Source organism: Carassius gibelio, chromosome A15, assembly GCF_023724105.1.
Source record: "Carassius gibelio isolate Cgi1373 ecotype wild population from Czech Republic chromosome A15, carGib1.2-hapl.c, whole genome shotgun sequence".
Taxonomy (NCBI): Eukaryota; Metazoa; Chordata; class Actinopteri; order Cypriniformes; family Cyprinidae; genus Carassius; species Carassius gibelio.
This window is the reverse complement of record NC_068385.1, coordinates 22,772,044-22,792,732: the sequence shown is the minus strand read 5'-3', so window position 1 is coordinate 22,792,732 and position 20,689 is coordinate 22,772,044. Positions and strand designations below refer to the sequence as shown.

Here is a 20,689-nt window from a genome sequence, read left to right as displayed (position 1 = left end):
AGTTTCTACAAAAATATTAAGCAGCACAACCATGTTCAACATTTATAATAATAAGAAATGTTTCTTGAGCAGCAAATGAGCATATGACAATGATTTCTGAAGGATCATCTGTTGATAAATCACCTTTGCCATAACAGGATTAAATTGCATTTTAAAATATATTCAAAGAGACAACAGTTATAACTGTAATAATATAAAAAATTTTTTTTTACTATATTATTGATCAAATTAAAGTAGCCTCTTTCAAAATGAAACGCACGCACGCACACACACACACACACACACAAAATCTGAATGAATGACCCCAAACTTTTATACGATTGTGTATATATACCCTTCAAACCACAGTTAAGCCTAAATACATTCTAAAAATAACATGATTTTAAGAAATACTTAATTTGTTATACACAATAAGCACACACACACACAGACACACACACACACACACACAGGCAACGCTTACCCCAGCGTAGCTGCACCTCTCTCGCTTTGGGTTTGCCTATGACCCTGGGCGGCAGACATGGACCAGGAGGAACAGGTGGTGTTTGGACCTGCAAGGGCTCCGTCAACTAAAAACAAATAGAATGAGAAATTAGAAAAACTACAAAGTTTTGATATAAGTTAATAGTGCACACCATGTTCCAATGAGAATAGTGTGTAGGCACCAGCTGAAACAGTGACAGCAGACCAAAGCCATGTGAGCATTCTCTCACATTCACGGCTGTGAAAATCAGTGCCAACATGAGTCATTATCTGTGTGCTGGCAAGTCCCGCGTGCAGATATGCATCTGCGAAGTCCCAACAATGCCATTACAGCTGGGATCAGAAGACGGAAGACAAATTATTATCAACCGCTTTTCAAAAGCACTCCATTGATAAAAGCGTGTTGTGATTTTGAAGGCGTGGAGATGATGAAAGAGGGGAAGCAAGTAAGCAATTTGTGTGGAAACAAACCGATAAAATGAAATTGGATTAAAGTAACAATAAAGTTGTGGAGCTAAGGAAAAAAAGGTGACAAATGTTTACACCAAAGATGCAAAATAAGCAAACAGGTTAATTGCATTTAGAGTGCTTAAAATGTTGGCTATACAATTAGCCTTGGCAAGTCTGACATTTTTTGTTTGGAAAAAGCTTAAAATGTAATTTCCACCAAAGAGAGAACAGTAAGGATCGTTAGTAGTTGGACAATGTTAGTTTAAGTACCCATTTAAAAAAAAAAAAACTCCCATTTATGATCCAGAAACTTTTTCTAACATGAATTCTTTGGGATGCATTGTGAAAGTATATTATTTTAAATTAAACGTTTTTTTTTTTAAGTGTACAAAAGGGAGTCAATAACAAACTCAATTTTATTTCCTTTACTGACAAATGTAATATTGAAATAAGATTTTACATTTAGCTTACGCCACACTAATGAACCATGATATTCGCATTATTACTAGTCACTTGCGGTGTACTATACAGCTCAGTGATGCAGGTGACATTAAGGCATGAGTCATTCTCATTGTAGAGAGCATTTGATTTGGAAATATTTTTTTTTACAGCAAAATGAGGATAAATATTTAAAAGTAAGATTTAACTTGGCCCTAAAGAAATAAGCATTGCATGTTTTTGTGAGACATACCTGACTCTCGCCTCCTGCACTGATGCAGTGGACTCTAGCCTGGTATGAACATCCTGGGCTCAAATCATCACAAACACACTCCATAGCTGAACCGCAGTACACCTGATTCCAAGAAGGACTTGAAATACACACTAATAACACACACAAGCAATTAATGAATGATCATCATACTGGCAGGATCAAATTGAGCATGTGTAGACACACCAGAAAACCTAACAGAACGTACCACTTATCCCTTCAGAAAGCTCCACCACATACTTCGTCACATCTGAACCACCATTGTCTTTGGGAGGATCTGAGGCAACACAAAAAAAAACACACACACAGACACACACACACACACACAACATGGTTTTAGCAGCCAGTTTAAGTGTTATTTTAGTGCCGAGATACTATTATAATATTTTCATTTAGAGGTTTATATATTTTTGTTTACATTTTTACTTACAGATTAAGTTATTTTAGTACCTCAACTTTACCTCAAGAAAGCAGAAATGTGAAACCCAATGCAAATAGGTAAAATTAAATAAGCTTACTTTTTTTTTTTTTGTATTTTTAAGACTAAATGTTTATATATCATCTAAATAATAATAACCACCTGGTTATTCAGTACATTCTGTTTTTCTATTGTAACACTTTAATATAATTAACCCAAATTTCACTTCATCTTGGATGGAAATTTTTGTATACACAAAAAATACATTTCTAAAACATTGCTTAGAAAGGAAACTCACCAAGTTTCATGACTGCGCCATAAAAACAGTCAAAGTATATGAAGGTGATTTCTAGATAAGCTTTGGTTTGGCTAAGACAAAGATCGATTTTTGTGCGTTTATGCTGAACTGACCCCAGGTTAGACGGAAACTGGTTGGGTGAGGTTTTCCCTTGACTGAGAGTCTGCAGGGGCAGGACGGTCTGTCAGGGGCCGTGGTAAACTCGGACACACTGCTCGGGTTGCTTTTACCTTCTGCATTATAGGCGATAACCTGCAATGATTATAAAATAAAATTAAAAAAAGAGAGAGAATGCAATCCATTATAGTAATGAGAGTGTGCGAGTGTGTGTGTGTATAGTGGTGCGGAGGGGGTGTGGGGTTTTTGGATTTATTAATGATACAAAATGTCACAATGCGAAAACTCTGAATGGTCCTATAAATAGGCTTCATTATGACTCACCCAAACACTGGGTGCACAGGGAATGCAAATCTCTAGAGCCTTTCAAAACCATTTATATTCACCCCCAAATTGATCTCACTCTGAAACAGTTTCCCCCCGATAAAAGCACAGGATGAGGAAGCGTTTCACGGTTCAGAAATAAACCGTGCTGTTGTGATGTCATCTGTCACAGTAATTGGCAGTAATTGGGGATGTGAGCTCTCGGCAGGTAATCAGCTCCTCTCATCAGGATACATGCAGCCATTCTGATCGCATTAATACACTTTTGTTTTTGGAAACATGATTATGATCAACCCACCCATAAAAGTCACATCACTACACCACCTGCTTCATCTCATAGCCGCTGGCAACAGGTGAGTCTCAATCATGAACGGGATGGGGTGAGGAGAATCAAGAGATGAGGAGAGGAAAACAAAACAAAAAACGGAGCAAAAAAGAATGGACTAACAACAACAAAAACAACAACAAAAAAAGGAATAACAAATGAACAAATGAAAGACAACAAAAACAATACACAAACAAACTGACAAATTAAATAAACAAATGGAATGGAAAAGAAAAAAGAAACAAACAAACAAAAGAAACTGATAAATGGAAGAAAGAGAACAAAAAATTAGAATAAGAGAATATAGACAAAAAAAGAATGACAAAGAATGAACAAACGGAAAAGCAAAAACTAAGACTAAAATTATAGAAAAAGAAGTAAAGATAAATGAGAAAAAAATAAAGAAAGAACTAACAAATAAAATAAGTAAAAAAAGAAAGACAAAACAAACAAGAGCAAATGAAAGAAGAGAAAAAAGGATAAACAAAACAAACTGATAAAGGAAGAAAAAGAAAGAAACAGAATAAACAAAAGAAACTGATAAAGAGAAAAAAATTATTAGACAGCAATAATAAATTGACAGCATTAAAAAAATGGAAGAGCAAAAAAAAATGTGATTAAAAAAAAAAAAAAAGAATGCAAAAAGAAAATGAAAGGAAGAAAAAATGAAAAAGAATGTTCAAGCAAAAAAGAAACGGAATAAAAGAACTAGCAAGCTAAAGAAACATAAGGACAAAAGGCAATCACAATGTGTTCTTACCCTGAACCTGTATGTGGTGCTCCTGTGGAGGTTTCTGACAGTGTGTGACAGTTCATCACCATCATAACTGGCTTGGAACCCATAACCCTGTGGAACACATGACATATTCATGTAAAAATGCATTAAAACCTAGCCCATTAATGGAAAACAAACTTTTTGCCCTTTTTTATACCACAATTTAACATTTACCTTCAAATATATGAGACAGATCACGGTTTACTACACACCCAATATAATTTTTTACATTACATCTAGCATTCTCAACCTCAGTCAAGGATGCATCAGGGTAAATTAATGTTTGATGTGGCTAACATGTATTTATGACTACCTCTAAAACCAGAGATAGATGTTCATTTCAGGTATAAGCAGGGCTTTTATTTGTCAGTTTTTCTGCTGCTGATTGGAGTGCGTGTTGCATTTCTGCAAAAGTGTGTGTGCATCTCTCACTCACTGAGCCCTCCTCTTCCATCTCCAGCACGTAGCTGATTTCGTCCTCTTTGGGCGAGCCGGCCGGCCTGTGCCATCGCACACAGAGCCATGTGACCCCGGACTGAATCAGCTCAGGGCTCAAGGGAGGAGCAGGCACACTGCATGATGTCATGATGTGGACCACTTCACTGAACTCACTATGGAAAAACCAACACAAGCAAATGATCATAAAGACAAAATATATACTGTATGTATGCTGTGTTTTATGGAACATAAGTCACTTTATCATCTGAAACATGCTGTCAATTATATTCCAGGTACATAATGTAAGCTTGACATTAACATGAAGCTTGTAAAACATGGGCAAAACGCACATAAATATGCACACACACATGATGTCAGTTCTAGTATTGCTTTCTTGATTAACCACTGTAGTGTTATTTTAAATTTAGTGTTCCTGTAGCTCAATTGGTAGAGTAGTTTGGATAAAAGCGTCTGCTAAATGTATACATTTAATTTAATTTAAATTAAATTTTAAACATGCGCCTGTGAAGAAGTTTTCTTTAGGAGCTGGATTTTGGAACATGATCCACTGATACATACCTCACTCCCATGTCATTTTTGGCTGCCAGCCGAAAAGAATATCTGGAAGCTGTTGAGAGTTTGGTGAGTCTGTACGTCTTCAGAGGGCCATAGTAGCACTGTTCAAACACAGCTGTCCCCTTCCCCTGTTCACAGATCACAGCCAGGATTAGCACATTATACTACACAAATGCGTGAACCTCACCCCAGATCAGCCGATGAACTGTTTTATGCATAAAGAAATTAATCATATTTTTTAAACCACTATGATTTTTTGCACATTTATGATTTTTTTTTATGATAGCACATTTCCCTCCAGTCCTCATTATAGCAATGTGTCTTGATGATTTACTTTCATTTTTTTTAACTAACAATATTCCCATCACTGTAATACAGTTATAAAAAATTATCCTGTCTGTGCACAATGTTTTGCTTTTATCAAAATAAGCATTTAGATTTAGTAATAAGGTGCAGATTTTATAATGCATATTTTCGCACATTACAGTAATGAGAATGTACTTAATAATGTTAATAATGTTAATAACTTAATAATAATGTACTAAAAATAGGCTTAAGAAATATGAAGGCAGATAAAAATAACGGAAAATAATGCACCTCATCCCACTGAAGAATATAGTTTTGGATTTTGGAACCATTGTCACATGGAGCCTAGAAAAAAAAAAATGTTGTTATGCACTTAATATGTCAAGTTAAATTATGTTATATAACATTTATGTGGGATTGTTGATGTGCCAGCATGTTATTGTGTACACACACCTTCCATTGCAGGACAAGGCTGCTCTTGGTGACGCCGGTTTTGCGTGGCGGGACGGGCCTGTCTGGCTCACAGCTCAGAGTGGTGAAGCTCACAGGCTCTGAAGGGATGCCTTGTAAACAGTTACACATGGCCTGGACCCTAAATACACACAGCACATACACTCATATTAGCATACACAAACAATACAATTACCAACAGCAAATGGGGGAATAGTTCTAGACCTTACATTTTTTTTATTTGTAAAAACTGACTATTCTTATAATTAATATAACCACATTTATTATTTTTTTTAAAGCAGCTGCAACCAGCCAATGTTACAGTAACGTATTAATATTACTACATATTTATGAAGAATTATATTATTTAAAAAATATATATATATTCCCGTGATACAATTAATATAACTATATTATTGTTATTACTAATAATATATAGGGAGGCAGCAGTGAGGACATTTTCCCACCGATTAATAAACTTGCGACAACTTAAGATATAACAGCGATATAACCAATTACAATACACATTTTACAAGATATTTGTCATTAACGCTCCGGATCTGTAGCACTCATGATCTTTACCTCTTTCTCTCTCTTTGAACAAAATAAATGGTTGAAAATTATGGAATCATTATTCTTCTTATTGAAAAAAAATTATTAACAAAATTAAGATGGGAGATATATGGAGCCATGTACATGAGATGTGGACAAAAATATATTAATTGTGGTCACAAATTATTAATTTGTATTAATTTTCCCACTATGTATTAAACAGAAATATTGCTAACAATGATTACTGCACCAAGCCTATCGAAATTACTAAATGATTACAAGAAATGATATTCTTGACTGAGCTATGCTGTAAAACTAGAATGTGTAAAACAAATGTCTTGTGCATTTTAAAAAATCAAAACTGACACAAACCTGACATGGTAGTCTGTTGCTGGTCTTAAGTCTTGTAAGGTTGCACTTAGTTCCACACCACTGACACAAACAAAAGAAAAAGACAGAAAATACTAGTAAGATTTTTGAAGAATGTAAACAAAATAAAACGACTCTTCAAGAGTCATCTATCGTTGTGATCTTGAAAGAGCTGCATATTGTCAGGTGAACTGCAGTTGACCTTCAGCTAACACTTATTTCAGAAAACCCACAGAAAACCACAAAAAACAACAGCGAGTTCCTCTACTGCACCCACACCTTCTCCACATCCTGCCCAGAACTCCACCGCAGAATGACACGGAGCATCTCACCTGTAGGCGCTCTTGTACTTCCCATCCTTGCCACTGTAAGAGACAGAGACCTCGTACGTGAAGCTGGGCTCCACAGGGCCTTCTACTCCCTCGTCGGCCTCATCGTCACCTTCGGTCTGTGATGGGGCCACCCAACTCAAACTGGCCCCTCTGGCCTGGATGTCTGTCACCTGAAGACGTAAGATGAAAGATTTTACATGCTGCAAAATACATCTAATATATTAATCAGCAGATTAGCACATTTGTAAACCTTTCAATTAGGGGGAAAATATGAAACTTAAATGTTTTCAAATGAAACTTCTGAATTGGGAGTTGTGGCATAGTTCCTATATTATCAGTTGACTAGAAAAAAACTAATGAGTCCAGCTATATTCAAATCTGAAAAAAAAGAAAAAAAAAAGAAAAGAAAACGTTTAATATAATTTAGCAATTAACAGCAACGATTATATTTATTGTTATCTTCACAAATGTTTGTATTGGTGCACCCCTAAACTTGTGTAAATTATATTAAACATTTTCTTTTTCGTTTGTTGTTGAAAGACAACAGTTAGTAATTACAACAGTTACTGTTGTCTTCTAACACGCATTAAAACACTAGAAATCTCAATTTCAGACAGTAAATCTAAATGTAAAAACAATTTAATGTCAAATAACAGCTGATTTAAGGCCAATACTGACCCATGAGATACATATTGGCAAAATAAAGGAAATATCAAGCACTCTCTGTGTTTATGCGCAAATAAAACTGATTTTGTTTCTTGTCTCGTTAAGTAAATTTAGTAATAAGGAAAAGCAAAACTACAATTAAGAAAAAAATATTTTTATTAACGACGACAGAGGATTGTCTGTGCAACTAGTCTGTCTCAAAGAAGCCTTTTTAATTGTAGGTCCCCTAAATAGACTGATGTGCAAACTGAGTGATTGTGACAAGCAAGGACAGAAAAAGGACTATATATACACAGATAAAAAGTAAAAGTTTTAAATGAGAGAAAACAAGATACATGATTGATTTAAACTCAATTTGTCTGATTTAGTGAAACCCATTGTGTTGTGCTCAACTACTTTCAGAGGTTAATTGTTCCCTGGGGCTAATCGGCTATATATTTAACTACACACGTTTATGTGGGAAATAAAAACGTCTGCTTGTTTCGCCTGGAAAGAGTCACTTTAGTTTATTTTAATGACATGCGTCACTTCCCCTCCGGAACAAAAGAGAACTCCTGTTATGCAAGAAGGAATATTTTTTTGTTTTATTCCAGTTGAGAAACAAGCGTCTCCTTTAGTTATGGATGCATGACTATGTACCTTTAGAGTTTTCAGACAAGAATAGCTCAAGTTAACTAAGCCCATGCCTTGTGGGGCATGATTCTCTCCTCTACAGTTTTTGCTACAACTTTTCTCACTGCTTTATTTGTGGAAATAACTTTTCAGTTAGTAATGCAACTGATCTATATAAATCTGACATGTGTTTGACATATCCTTCTGAGAAGGCAAATGTGACAATAAATATAGTAGGTCATGTTTTACGAGCAGGCAAGGTCAGCATACTTAGTGAAAATGAACTGCAAAATGAACTGCATTTGCTTAATACTTTTACCAAAAATTGGTCATTATGCAAAAGTAACTCTTGTAGACATTTTAAATTGATTTGTAGTGGCCTTAATTTATTCATTCTTCATAGTGTTAAAAAAGAACGATACTCATATACGTATATGTGCTCAGCCAAAATGATGACCAGGAACAAATAATAAGATTCATGAGACCACGAATGTTAAGTATAGCCAACCCGAAACAAATTGAGCTCATGTTTAATCACTAGAGAAACATCAGAGCCAGCAGCAAATGTCCGAGCTAAGGCTGCAAGAAAAGACAAGAATACATATTGAGAAACGGATATTGTCCGTGTGAAAATATAAAATGATAAAAGCCATTTTTTATGTGTTTACGCACTGATGTAAACAAGCCCAACACTCAAAGCAGAGCATAATGAGTGAAGGAAAAGCTTTTTCCCCATATCACGCAAAAGTGACGATTCTAGCCAATCAATGTTCTGCGGTGAGTTTAGCTCCATATTTTGGTTACCATTTGCTGTGCTAGGTACGCCAACGGAAGGGTACCCAAAAAGTGGTACGGTACGGTTCGCTATTTTGGTACCAATCACAACTTCTGACAGTGGAAATGGAAATAATTGCGTACCGTACTGAACTGTACAGAACCGTACCGCTCAGTGGAAATGAGCCATAGGTGGTTCATAAGGAGTCCAAATTTATGTCAGCAAAATTGTTTTTCTATTTTTTTTTACCCTTTTAAATTATAATTAATTCCCAATTCATTAATATATCAGATGTTTCATAATTTTCCTCTTCAATATATTTATTTTATTTCCTTCTTTTTTTATTCCAATTAGAAAATTGAGAAATGTTTGGGACATGACAAGAAAACAATGAAATAAAATGAATCTCTTTTCTATATATCACTTGCATGCAAATGGTGGTAAAGAGCTTTTGTACTATATTTTATGAATACTTTAAAAGCCATGCTTAATTTTATCCGTAGTGCCATTATTCATTTATTTATATCTCATGGCCTACTAAGATAATTTTTTTTTTTACAAATTTCAGGACATCATTTTCAAAATTGGTGTAAATGTCTAATGGAAAAAGGATCGGTAATCACTATTATAGTGAAATGGACAGGGCTGTTTCGCCTAAGTTAAACTGAATGTTTCTTGAAAACAATAAACCAGATCCCACGACACCAGAAAAGACAGCCATTTAGCTTCTTCCATGCATCAAATCAAATACAGCATTAATGACCCTTTAGGGAGAGCCAAAACTGTCTTCTTGGTGGGACTATAATCATGCATGGATGAGACCGTGGAAATTACTGTGATTAAGAAAACCATACAGTTTTTCAGAAGGTGGTTTCTCAGTAAGAGGACTGTCAAATGTAGCATAAAGGCCTTTCATATAGCTCACTAAGGACAATATGCTATTTCAGTATAATTATACCAGTGATAGTCTAATGCATTGACCAAGCAGGCTGATTATCAGACTGATATTTTGCCAGCATGAGATTGTCCACCCTTTTAAAATGTCAAGCCACATCAATGGATCCTTTTTCAAACATTTTGGTGAGGGGAATTTGAATACATATTCAGTAAAATAGTGAACAGAGTGTGCCCAATCGTTTTATCTTGCTTTCCCAACAGAGACTTTTCAAGCCAAGCAACTAGCCATTATCTATTTGACTAGATTCTAAGCAAGCAGAAAATATATATTTTAACTTCATCATGCTTGAAAGGTAACATCTGGTCTACTCCATCTTTGGATAAATCTGCCAATCTTCTGTGGTTCGCCAGCTTATCAATGTTTTTTTTTTTCTGAACATAAAATTGTATTAAAATATGTTTATTTAAAATTAACATATCCAGTATTAATATTTAGTTGTAGAATAAACTGTAGAGTAAATAATACATTGCTAATCATAATTTATTCTTGTGATGCAAAACTGAATTTTCAGCAGTCTTTAATGTCACACGATTCTAGTAGGTGATTTGCTGCTCAAGAAACAATTAATGGTCTTTTTTTTACGATCCTTTAATGAATAGAACATAAAACAAAGCATTAGTTTGAAACAAATATTGAGAGTATTAATGTCTTTACTGTAACTATTAATAAATTACTGTTAATTTAAATCAATTTCTAACCTTTATATAATGTTTTTTTTTATACATTTTTTTTTTTTATATTCTGTCTCTATCTGTTAAAATAAACCTACCATACAAATTACAGACCCTTCATTTCTCTGTAAGTGGGCAAACTTAGAAAATCAGCAGGGGATCAAATAAATATTTTCCCCACTGTATACACATAAATATTAACAAATGAGCATTAAAATAATTCATCCCCTTACCACTGGCTTGCAGATGGAGTTTAATCGTTCCTGGAGAGCCTTTGCATCTTCATCCAGTTCTACATAAAAATAAAAGAATACACACAACAACAAATAAAAAACAACATCTAGATAAGACTACTCCCTTATAAATTGTTTCAAAAAGAGGATAAGGCTTCATGCTCAGTCTCGCCTATTTAATCACACAAAAGGCATTTATTTTCAATCAATGGATTAATAGATAGCCCAAGTTTAGCTGACATACAGTAACTGCAGCTGAGTTCCTCCAGGCTGGAGTTAGTTAGCACTGATAAATGACTGAGTCAGTGCAGGGGTAATTACAGCTAATGTTATCTACAGCAGCCTAAAGCTGAAGGAGCTAATGAGACCAGAGCCGAGCTGCTTGGGCCTGTTTACAAGGGGGCCGGAGAGAGGGCCCATCCCTGGAGCCCCGCTTCTGGACCCTAAGATATAATCATCCTAGGAAAAATAAGACTTAATGGCACATTGATGCCTGTTAATGCTAAAAGCTATTACCTAATAATATCCCAATCAGTGATCACATGCATGGGTAACTCTGGTGGGTTATTAATTAAAGGAGAGATAAATAGTAAATATTTAATTCCCTGGTCGGTTTTAAGCAAGTTTATCTTTTAATTAGATGTTGTAGGAGATTATCATTAAAGTCTAATTTGTAAAACTATTCTCATGCTAAAATGTTATTGGATGAGTCAAAGTTGATACCAAATAGCTGTTTAACACAACCCTATTAATGCAACAAAACTATATATCTATACATAATACCTCACGATCAGTTTAATAACTGCAGTGGGGTTTCAAGAACAATACTGAAAAATTATGATTTTCTTCATGTAAACCTTCAAATACATGAAGCTTTGGATTTAAACAAGCAGGAAGTAAAAGAAAGCAGTAATATTTGATTATTGATATGTGAACAAAAAGGTAAAATAAAACAAGTAAAAAATTTAAGTAAAAAACACAATACAAAGCAAAACTTTTATTAGATCACCATATATAAACCATTTCTTTATCACTGGTGTCTCATATCGCTGATTCTACTATTCTATGAAAGCAGTAAAACACAAGAAGCAGCGTGTCCCATGTTCACATGGGCTTAAGGCACTCTGCTTCATATTGAGCCTCACACCTCCTAACTGTGGTAAAAACACTGTAACACACAGCATCCTGTGGCTTCACTCTAATGGATCTAGGAACTCTAAAGTATATCCTACCTCCAGATTCTGTCTCCTTCCCTCTCCCTGGACTTTTACCCAGAGCGGTGAATGTAGTGCTGGGGTGTGCTTGCTCCTCTGTGGCCTTACCCCCCAGCCCGTTCTGGAGATCTCCTCCTGACGGCGGTGTCCCACGGCTCTTCTGTGGGGATGGAGGGGGACTGTCTTTGGAGAGGGCCAGGCCTCCACCTCCCCCTCCCCCCACCCCCACCCCCTGCCTCTCCTTCAGTTTCTTCTGCAGCCGCTCATAGGTTTTGCTAGCCCTTTCATCTCTGTGAGCAAATGCCGCACGTCCATGTGGTGGGTGAGTATCTGAGGAAATCGGAAAACAGAAACATGTTACTATTTTATTTCAGTAGTTTTCGTTTCAATAAACAATAACACTGATTATGCTTAATATTAATAAAAAGGCAATGATATCAAGAAAAAACATCACTGCCCTTATTATTGATTTATTTTCTCTTTATTACTGATTGTTTACTTTATAAACTTAATACTCCAATACTTAACTCAAAAACTCAATATTTAATTCAAAATGACTACATTCAATTGATTTAATCTATTTTTATTACGTAATAATATTAAAATTACCATTTTTAATATTCATACAGGATACATGACCGATATTAACTTCTAATATTAACAAAAATTCCTGCTAATAATTAAACTTAATTATATTCTATCTATTAAATCTATTTAATTAAAAACAAAACAACAAAATAATAACACTACGTGCATTTATAAAATACTGCATAATACCGAAATTTTTGTAAAGTGTCCCTAGTCTATGGTAAAGTTAAGTCTTCCCTACAGGATTTAGTTTTTGTTGTGTTGACTATTTACTGGCAACATATTTCATAGCTTTCCCTCTCTGAGAGTCCATAACTCAACTAAAATATAGGCCTACAATTTTTCCTTTAAGAGTCAGTAGAGGCACAGCATTCTCCCCTTACACATGGTAAAGCAAAATGTGTGTGTGGTCTTGTTTTTGTGAAATATCAGGACAGAACTCTGTATAATGACATGGGTATGACACCGGTATTACAAGGAGAGGGTGACTTATGAGGACCTAACCCATGTCCCCATTTTTCAAAACGCTTATAAATCATACAGAATGAGTTTTTTTGAGAAAGTAAAAATGCACAAAGTTTCCTGTGAGGGTTAGGGTTAGGTGCAGGGCCATAGAATATACAGTTTGTACAGTATGAAAACCAGTACACTATGGGATGTCCCCACTTTTCACAAATACAAACGTGTGTGTGTGTGTAAACTGACCCTGCTCCGTGTAGATGGCCGTGTGTGCTGGATGGTACTGAGAGATGTACTGAGGGTTCATATCTCCGGTTCCTCCAGCCATGCCTGAGTACAGGTGAGGGTGAGGGTGCATGATGTGCGGGTGGGGGATGAAGGCCTGCAGGTGGGCGTGGGGCGGTGGAGGGGGCGGGTGGTGAAGCGGGGAATGGCCTCCCGGATGAAACTCCGTCTGAGGTAAAACTAACACCCGCCTCACTCCGTTCTCCTCAATGATCTATATGGAAAGATGAAGAGAAAATTAAACCGGGCATACTGCACATCCCATACTTGTGGTCTGATTTGAGGTAAAGATTTTGATATCTTGTTGAAATGTACAGCATTATAGAATTGTTTATTTTATTTTTTATCTATTCCAGTGCGCTCCATCTAGCTCTTTTATAGGCAGGGAAGAATGTGTCCTAAGGCAGCAGTCTTCACTTTGACAGTGCATATTATGCCAGAAAATTCTGTTAGGTTGGGCGCTCAACATGTTTGGGTTAGAGAAATACAGATGTAAATGAGAAAGAAAAATAACTCCTATAAAAAATAATCTGAAATTAGTTCCATTATGACTTACCTGTTGAACATATCCAGGAGGCACATAGATTTGAGGCACTGAACCATTTGGGGACATCATGGGAACCTGAGCAGGACCTGCAGAGTAAACATTATGAACAATAAATATAAAATTGTCTAGCACACACCATGTCAAGTCAAGTCTCCTTTGTTTCTATAGCTCATTACAATACAGATCGGTTCAATGCAGCTTCAAATTGCTACATGTGATCCAAGTACAGTACAGCTCTTCAAATCATGTAATCCATTTTACTTCTGTAATATGCCACAACTTGGAGTGAAACAGGACTTATTTTTTATATACACAGAATTTAATGGATCATAAATTTGTGACCGAGTAATTCAGACAGGCTTATTGAACTGGACCAACCACTACATCGATAAGATCCAACTCAAAATAACTATTTTTTTTTTTTTCCACAAAGATCTTTAAAAAAGATTCTCGAAGAGTAAAATTTATAAAAAAAATTATTTGGCATAATATTTAATTATTATTATGACAATTCTTATTGTTATTATAAGCAAAGCAGAATAAATAAAAAAATAATAATAATAATATTGGTGAAATCATGTGGTGCAACCATAAATGAAAAATGAATAATAATTTTCACTTAAAAAATATTTTCAAAAGTTTTAAAATTATAAAGATTTGTACACATTTTTTAAAGGAAAATTTCATTGGTTTTTACTTTGAAAAAAAAAATTAATGTGGTGTAACATTCATGTGATCACTTAAAATGTGATTTTTCAAAAAAACATTGAGCCAACATTTATACAAGGGGTGTATTTCTAAGAAACCTAAACTTTTTCATTTTCTTTATTTTAGACACTCATTGACCAGTGTGAGTGAGAACAATGACGGGCTCAAATGTCTGACTGTACTTTAAATGTAAAGCAGCTCAGAAAAACTGCTATAATGGGTAATATCAAGTGCAGTGTGCAGTTCACTTTCACATGAAAAGAGTTTTTTTTGCCCCAACACTGATAAGCATATTTAGTACATCAGTGCAAACAATTTCTGACATATCCTTAGCTGGGTAAGGAAGCACACTAAGCTGAATGTGTCTGCATAGCAGTTGATAAAAAGCGTTTAGTTTTTCGGGTTTATGCAGGAAAAACTTTGACTCAGCAAAGCCTGTAACAGATCAGTTCTTTCATGCATTCCTTTGCATTCTGACACTTTCACTTTCAGAAAAGAATTGCAGAACTTGTTAGAGCTGGATGATGCAAAGGACTGCAAACACACACAAGAACGCAAAAGGACACAAGTAAACACAGACCTCCATCCTGCTGTGCAGGTGTAGTTCATGGTTAAAGGGCAAAGCAGAAGAGAAAATAACAGCCCTCCATAAAGAATAGGAATGTGCGTGTGGGCTTGTATTTGTTTTTCATCCTCTTCCCTCTCTTTAGTGCAAAGGTTTCTAACTTCACCTTTCCAGACTCGATCTGTCAGTCACAGGTAAAAGGTAAAAGTCCTCTGCACTACAACTACAAACTGTGGATCAAGATCTGGCTGACATGGTCAAGTTAATTACTGTTAGTATATACACCGTAATTATGTTGCTCTTTGGGCAAAAATTTATAAAAATAAAATACAAGATTTATATGATAGATAGATAGATAGATAGATAGATAGATAGATAGATAGATAGATAGATAGATAGATAGATAGATAGATAGATAGATAGATAGATAGATAGATAGATAGATCACTTTACAAAATATCACTTTATAACTTATAAATCTATAATATAATATGTTTTCTTGAGTTTTTTGATAGTTGGACAGCAGCAGAATTATTATGACCATTCAGTCCAAACATCTAGATCACTATTCAAGTCACATTTTCGACAAATTTCTCTGACGTTGACTTTCGTGGAAACAGCAGCACTAATATTTGTACAAGCTATCTGAGAGAAACACAATGAAAAGATAAAATTGGGCCTAAGCACCTGTATATAGCATAATGGAGGAACACCCTGACCTGCTTTGCTCAACCTGACCATAAACAAACCTTATTAATCTAGCCAGAGCCTGGAGAGTCCTTTCCTAGCATTTCCATTAGCTGAGGACCCTCACGTTCCACCTGAGCATCAGGAAGCTGATCTACACAGCATTCGTTTAGTCAGATTGTTGTAAACATCATATCTCCGACATACAGCAAGGATGTCAGATGAACACACAAACATGAGGCTGTTTAGTGCTTCTTGATTCTACATCATGTGTCACTCTTGTATTAGCTCTCAGTTCACATCCTTTTCGCCCAGATCGTGGCTGTTTTCATTCCATGAACAGACTAACTCACATAATCAGAAAGTGCTTGCTGGAAGTAATTATGGCACACACAAGCCGTCACTGCTCTATAATCATCATAAAAGTGGGTTGCTGTGTATAAATGAGTGTGTATGTGGTTGGTGACAGTTTCAAAACAGAAATGTCAGATTTTTTCGATCGGAGTAACCCTTGAATATTATAGTTGACATTTAGTGCATTCTGAGGTTTAAGCAAATCAGCCCCATATATGATTTTATTTCGGGGGGTTTATTTGGGAAATAAGAGTTTAATTCTGTGTAGAAATTAGTTGACTTTAAGATAATGACAACACAACAACAGTCACAACAAACAGGGACAGGAATAGACATGTGCCGGTATTCGGTAATGTGATACATCATGGTAATGAACATGCACAATAATGTTATCGTGGGCACTTCCAAATACAGTGGATAATTATATATTACACATTTTTCAGAATTTGGAATGCATTTTAACAACACAGCTCTATGGTTCTTGAAAGACACATGTGCCGCTCTGATGTAAACAAGCATGCATGAGAAACACATGGGGGAACACGTGAGAGACGCGCTGAATAAAAGCACATTCACTCTCTGATAGCAGATCGCACTAAACTGCAGAAAATGCAGCCCTTACCCTGGAAACCCCATAAATAAAGCAGCTGCACTACTTTCTAAAACATATTTAAATCATTTTAAATAGCTATTCAGATTTTGCGGATTCGCTATGGTGTTCATCGCTGTGACAAATAGCGATTTATGTAACTTATAATTTTTTTTTTGTTATATCAGAGTAAATCCTAGTAAATTTAAGTTTTTAAGTTGTATTTGTTTTTTTTACTGAAAAAAAAAAAAAAAAAAGAAAAAACCTGGTCAAATGACCGGGATAAGACGAGCTGTACAGTTTTGACTCAAAAATCTACTTAAGAATCAATTCTTCATCACATTATTATGTTTTCTCAGAAGTTACTGTGAGCCACCGTAGAGAGCGTCAAAGTGGCTGGAAGTCATTAATTTTCAATGTGAGCCGGCGTTGAGCAGCGGCGCGGTGCGACTTGGCCATTGAAAGCATTGAGAGTTGAAATCAGGGCAACTTTATGGTAATGAGCTATGAAGCGGGTCAGAGGCAACCAATCAGAAGGTAGAAGTTCACCGCTTGACAGGATTCCAGAGAACGCAGCTCCGACCATGGTGGGTTTGCAATAATCTATGATGTGTCCCTGTTTGCATACAGGGACATAAAAAATAAAGTAAAAATGATACGTGGACTAAGGTGTCTGAGATTGTTCATGTTCCTGGTGAGATGCTGATGTGCAGTAACGATATAGGAATAATAATCTAATGATAGTACAAATAATAGTACAGTAGTCCCAGTTTACTTTTAAACAAATTTCCCTGATTAAACTTACATTAAGTAATGTTTATACTTGATTATATTTACTTAAGTAACATTTTCAATGCAGGACTGTTACTTGAACTGAATAAGAACGCAGATTTCGGGTGCCTCATTTCGGTGCCTCTTACATGCCTGAGTGATCGATTGAAATATTTGTCCTGGTTCCCCGAAATGTACACAAGAAGCAGGGGGCGTCGCTAGGCTTTTTTAGCAGGGCTATAGCATTTAGTTCCATAAACTGTACACAAAGTCGTGATTGCCTCAGAGTCAGTCCGCTTAAATTTCATATGAAACCGGCGTTAGACCGGTCTTCTCTTCGTCTTTCAGCACGCTCTTCAATCTGCATGCCGCGGCGGACCAGCACAACAGACTTAAACAGAAAGAGTTGACACGAGGTGTGTGTTTATCGATTGATCGTTAGACTAGTTGTATCTGTGCAGTTCTTTGTTATAAATACAGTTTACAAAAGGTAACAAGGAAGAAATCAGTTTCCAATCTAATGTAAAGTTTTCGCTCCATTCATCGCTCATAATACTGCAGCTGTTTCCTCCAGCGACAATCTAGCTCTAACACATATGAACGCATACTTTAATTACACTTATTTAAATATACTTAATTTAATTATAAGTACTTTATACCTTATACATTAAACTACTGTGCAAAAGTCTTGTCAGACTGCTTGTGCATTCAACAATCTCACTATATTATTATTAAAATTAATGGCAAAATGAATGTTTGGAAATGTAAACTGATATTTTCTACTGACATACTAAAGCAAAAGATATAAATAACTGGCTTAAAACCCTTTTTTTGTGGGGTGAAAATACTAATGTGCCTAAGACTGTACTTTACAAACGACACTGTTGCAACTTTATAACGAATGACCATACAGTCATTCATATAACGGATTAGAGAGTAAACCCTAAACCAACTTTTTTTAGTTAATGATCTATAAGAATGGGGCTTTATTAGTGCTGTTTATTGTTTCGAGTAACTTTTTTGACATTTGAGAATAAAGTGTTTTAATTCTACAATATATGGTGTAAAAACCATATGCTGCCCTCTTCAGGTTGAACGGTGGCTACTGCAGTTGATTTTTCCTATTGGATGTATCGGTGGCAAGTGACGCAAGCGGTGGCAGGTGACATAAGCAGTTTCCAGCTCACCACGCCCCTTAGTACGAGCTACCACGCCCCTGGCAGTATAAAACCATCTTGTTCCGTCAAAATCACTGTAGTGAGTCAGGAGTTGGAATTGCGAGTATTGAAAATGATCAGGAAAGACTATTATAGCATCTATTTAGCATATAATTTATATAGATATTTAGATATTCAAGTTAGCGTAGATTTATCTGTATTTAGTACAGTGGTCAGGATGGTACGGAGGTGTGTTGCTATTTGCGACAGCACTGCTGGACTGCATAGTTTTCAAGCAGACATTAAAATTAGGCGCCAGTGATTGCATGCACTTGGCCTGGAAGACCGTGAGTTCCCGCCTAGAGCTGGAGTGTGCAAACTGCATTTTACACAGGATTGCTTCTCCAACGCAATGGACATGGAGATGGCCACAGCTCGCACTGAAAAGCGACACGATGCGGGAGATAAGACCGCAGTTTGAGCCAGTTGATCGAATTGATATGAACAAACACCTCGACATCCACTTCAGGTGAAGGTAGGTGAGAAAAGTCCTCTACTTCAAATGATCGCTCTGTTTCAAAGCTACTTGCGTCATTACAGTCACTCTCCGTTTTAGTGATTCTAACAGCAGCTGTCAATCAATCCGTCACTGCGGGTCTCAGGTTCACGCCGCTCTCGCTCAGCCCCGCCCTAGGTTCGTCCCCTCTATCTCCGCTGTGATCTGCCCACTTTTCAGCATTTTTCAAATATTGTCAGTGGGTGGAGTCAGGCTCTGACCAGGGGTTTAGTTACACTTTAAAGACTGTGACAGACAGCACTCATTTGAACTAAATATCAGAGTGCTTGACAGAGATACAGTAGAAACATTATGTGTGGTTTTGTATTAAATAATGACCCAGATCATGAAATACATTTATTAGCCTTAGAGTAAGGGAAGCTTGGGATCCAAGAAGCGTGTGAAAGCTATGGATTTATTTTAAATATTTTAAATGTTCTTTAATGTTATCCTTTTTAGTCTTTATTTATTTTTTTATTTTTTTATAGAAGTAAGTATCGGTTCAGGCATCGGTACTGTTTTAAAAGTATCGAAATGGAACCGGTATCGTATAAAACCCAATCGATGCCCAACCCTACTTTATACATTATACATAAGCATTAAATCTACGTCAGAGCGCTCACAAATCTTTCTGCAGAATTGTCAGCAGGGCGGCCAGAGCGATTTTTGAAAGCTCACGACGACGACGGTGTGAACGCGCAGTAAGAAAGAATCTGCAGAAACAAAATACATGTAGTTTTTTATTTTTTTTCAGCACCACTAGTGGCCAAAGGTTAAATTGCACAAAATGATGAATGGTTTCAGACAGGCTTCCTGAACACACTCCCTGTTTCCCATAATCCAGTCAAACAAATGGCACCAAGAGCGTCACTGTTTGAGCTCAAAAACACCCTGCTCTTTAGATACCCGCATCAGCTTTTAAAACACCATTTCAGTCAACCACTAATGCTAATATAAAAAAAAAAAAAATACAACAGCACTACTCATAAACAACATTACTCAATAATGCATCCTAATAAAATCATTAGCCTTTCTTATAATAAGCCTTGTAGTACAAAGAGCATAGAGGACTATTAGCTCTTCACTTTGATGTGGAGTGCTACGCTGGCTTTGAAGCCCGTTTTAGGAGAGACTCAAGCGGACTAATTGATGACTAATGACTCAGACTAACGGCCCTGAGTCAGGTCACCTCAGAGCCATAATACCCTGAGAGTGGGAGGAATCTGATCCGATTCTGCATCAGAGACCCTCCTAAGTAAGACGATCGATTTCTGATTTACGATATGGTTCGGAGGGGGGCATGGAAAGATGCTAATGTCACATCCTTCTGCAGCTAAATTTTTTTCCAAGGGTCATAGAGATTGTCTGCTGA

The 20,689-nt window shown here is 36.2% G+C and overlaps 1 protein-coding gene across 5 annotated transcripts in view; it reads right to left on the bottom strand.

The window, feature by feature from the left end:
• Positions 1–20,689, bottom strand: part of LOC128029439 (fibronectin type-III domain-containing protein 3a) — a 76,774-nt gene that overhangs the window by 10,830 nt on the left and 45,255 nt on the right. For all 5 annotated transcript variants that reach the window (XM_052617222.1, XM_052617224.1, XM_052617223.1 and 2 more), the window contains 15 exons: positions 13,940–14,016; positions 13,345–13,597; positions 12,070–12,381; positions 10,838–10,896; positions 6,923–7,092; positions 6,594–6,653; positions 5,673–5,811; positions 5,511–5,564; positions 4,917–5,041; positions 4,336–4,510; positions 3,885–3,971; positions 2,472–2,610; positions 1,851–1,919; positions 1,625–1,755; positions 464–569 (listed from right to left, as the gene is read on the bottom strand). In XM_052617222.1, coding sequence (XP_052473182.1) covers positions 464–569; positions 1,625–1,755; positions 1,851–1,919; positions 2,472–2,610; positions 3,885–3,971; positions 4,336–4,510; positions 4,917–5,041; positions 5,511–5,564; positions 5,673–5,811; positions 6,594–6,653; positions 6,923–7,092; positions 10,838–10,896; positions 12,070–12,381; positions 13,345–13,597; positions 13,940–14,016 — 1,956 coding nt within the window. The remainder of the gene's footprint in view (positions 1–463; positions 570–1,624; positions 1,756–1,850; positions 1,920–2,471; positions 2,611–3,884; positions 3,972–4,335; positions 4,511–4,916; positions 5,042–5,510; positions 5,565–5,672; positions 5,812–6,593; positions 6,654–6,922; positions 7,093–10,837; positions 10,897–12,069; positions 12,382–13,344; positions 13,598–13,939; positions 14,017–20,689) is intronic.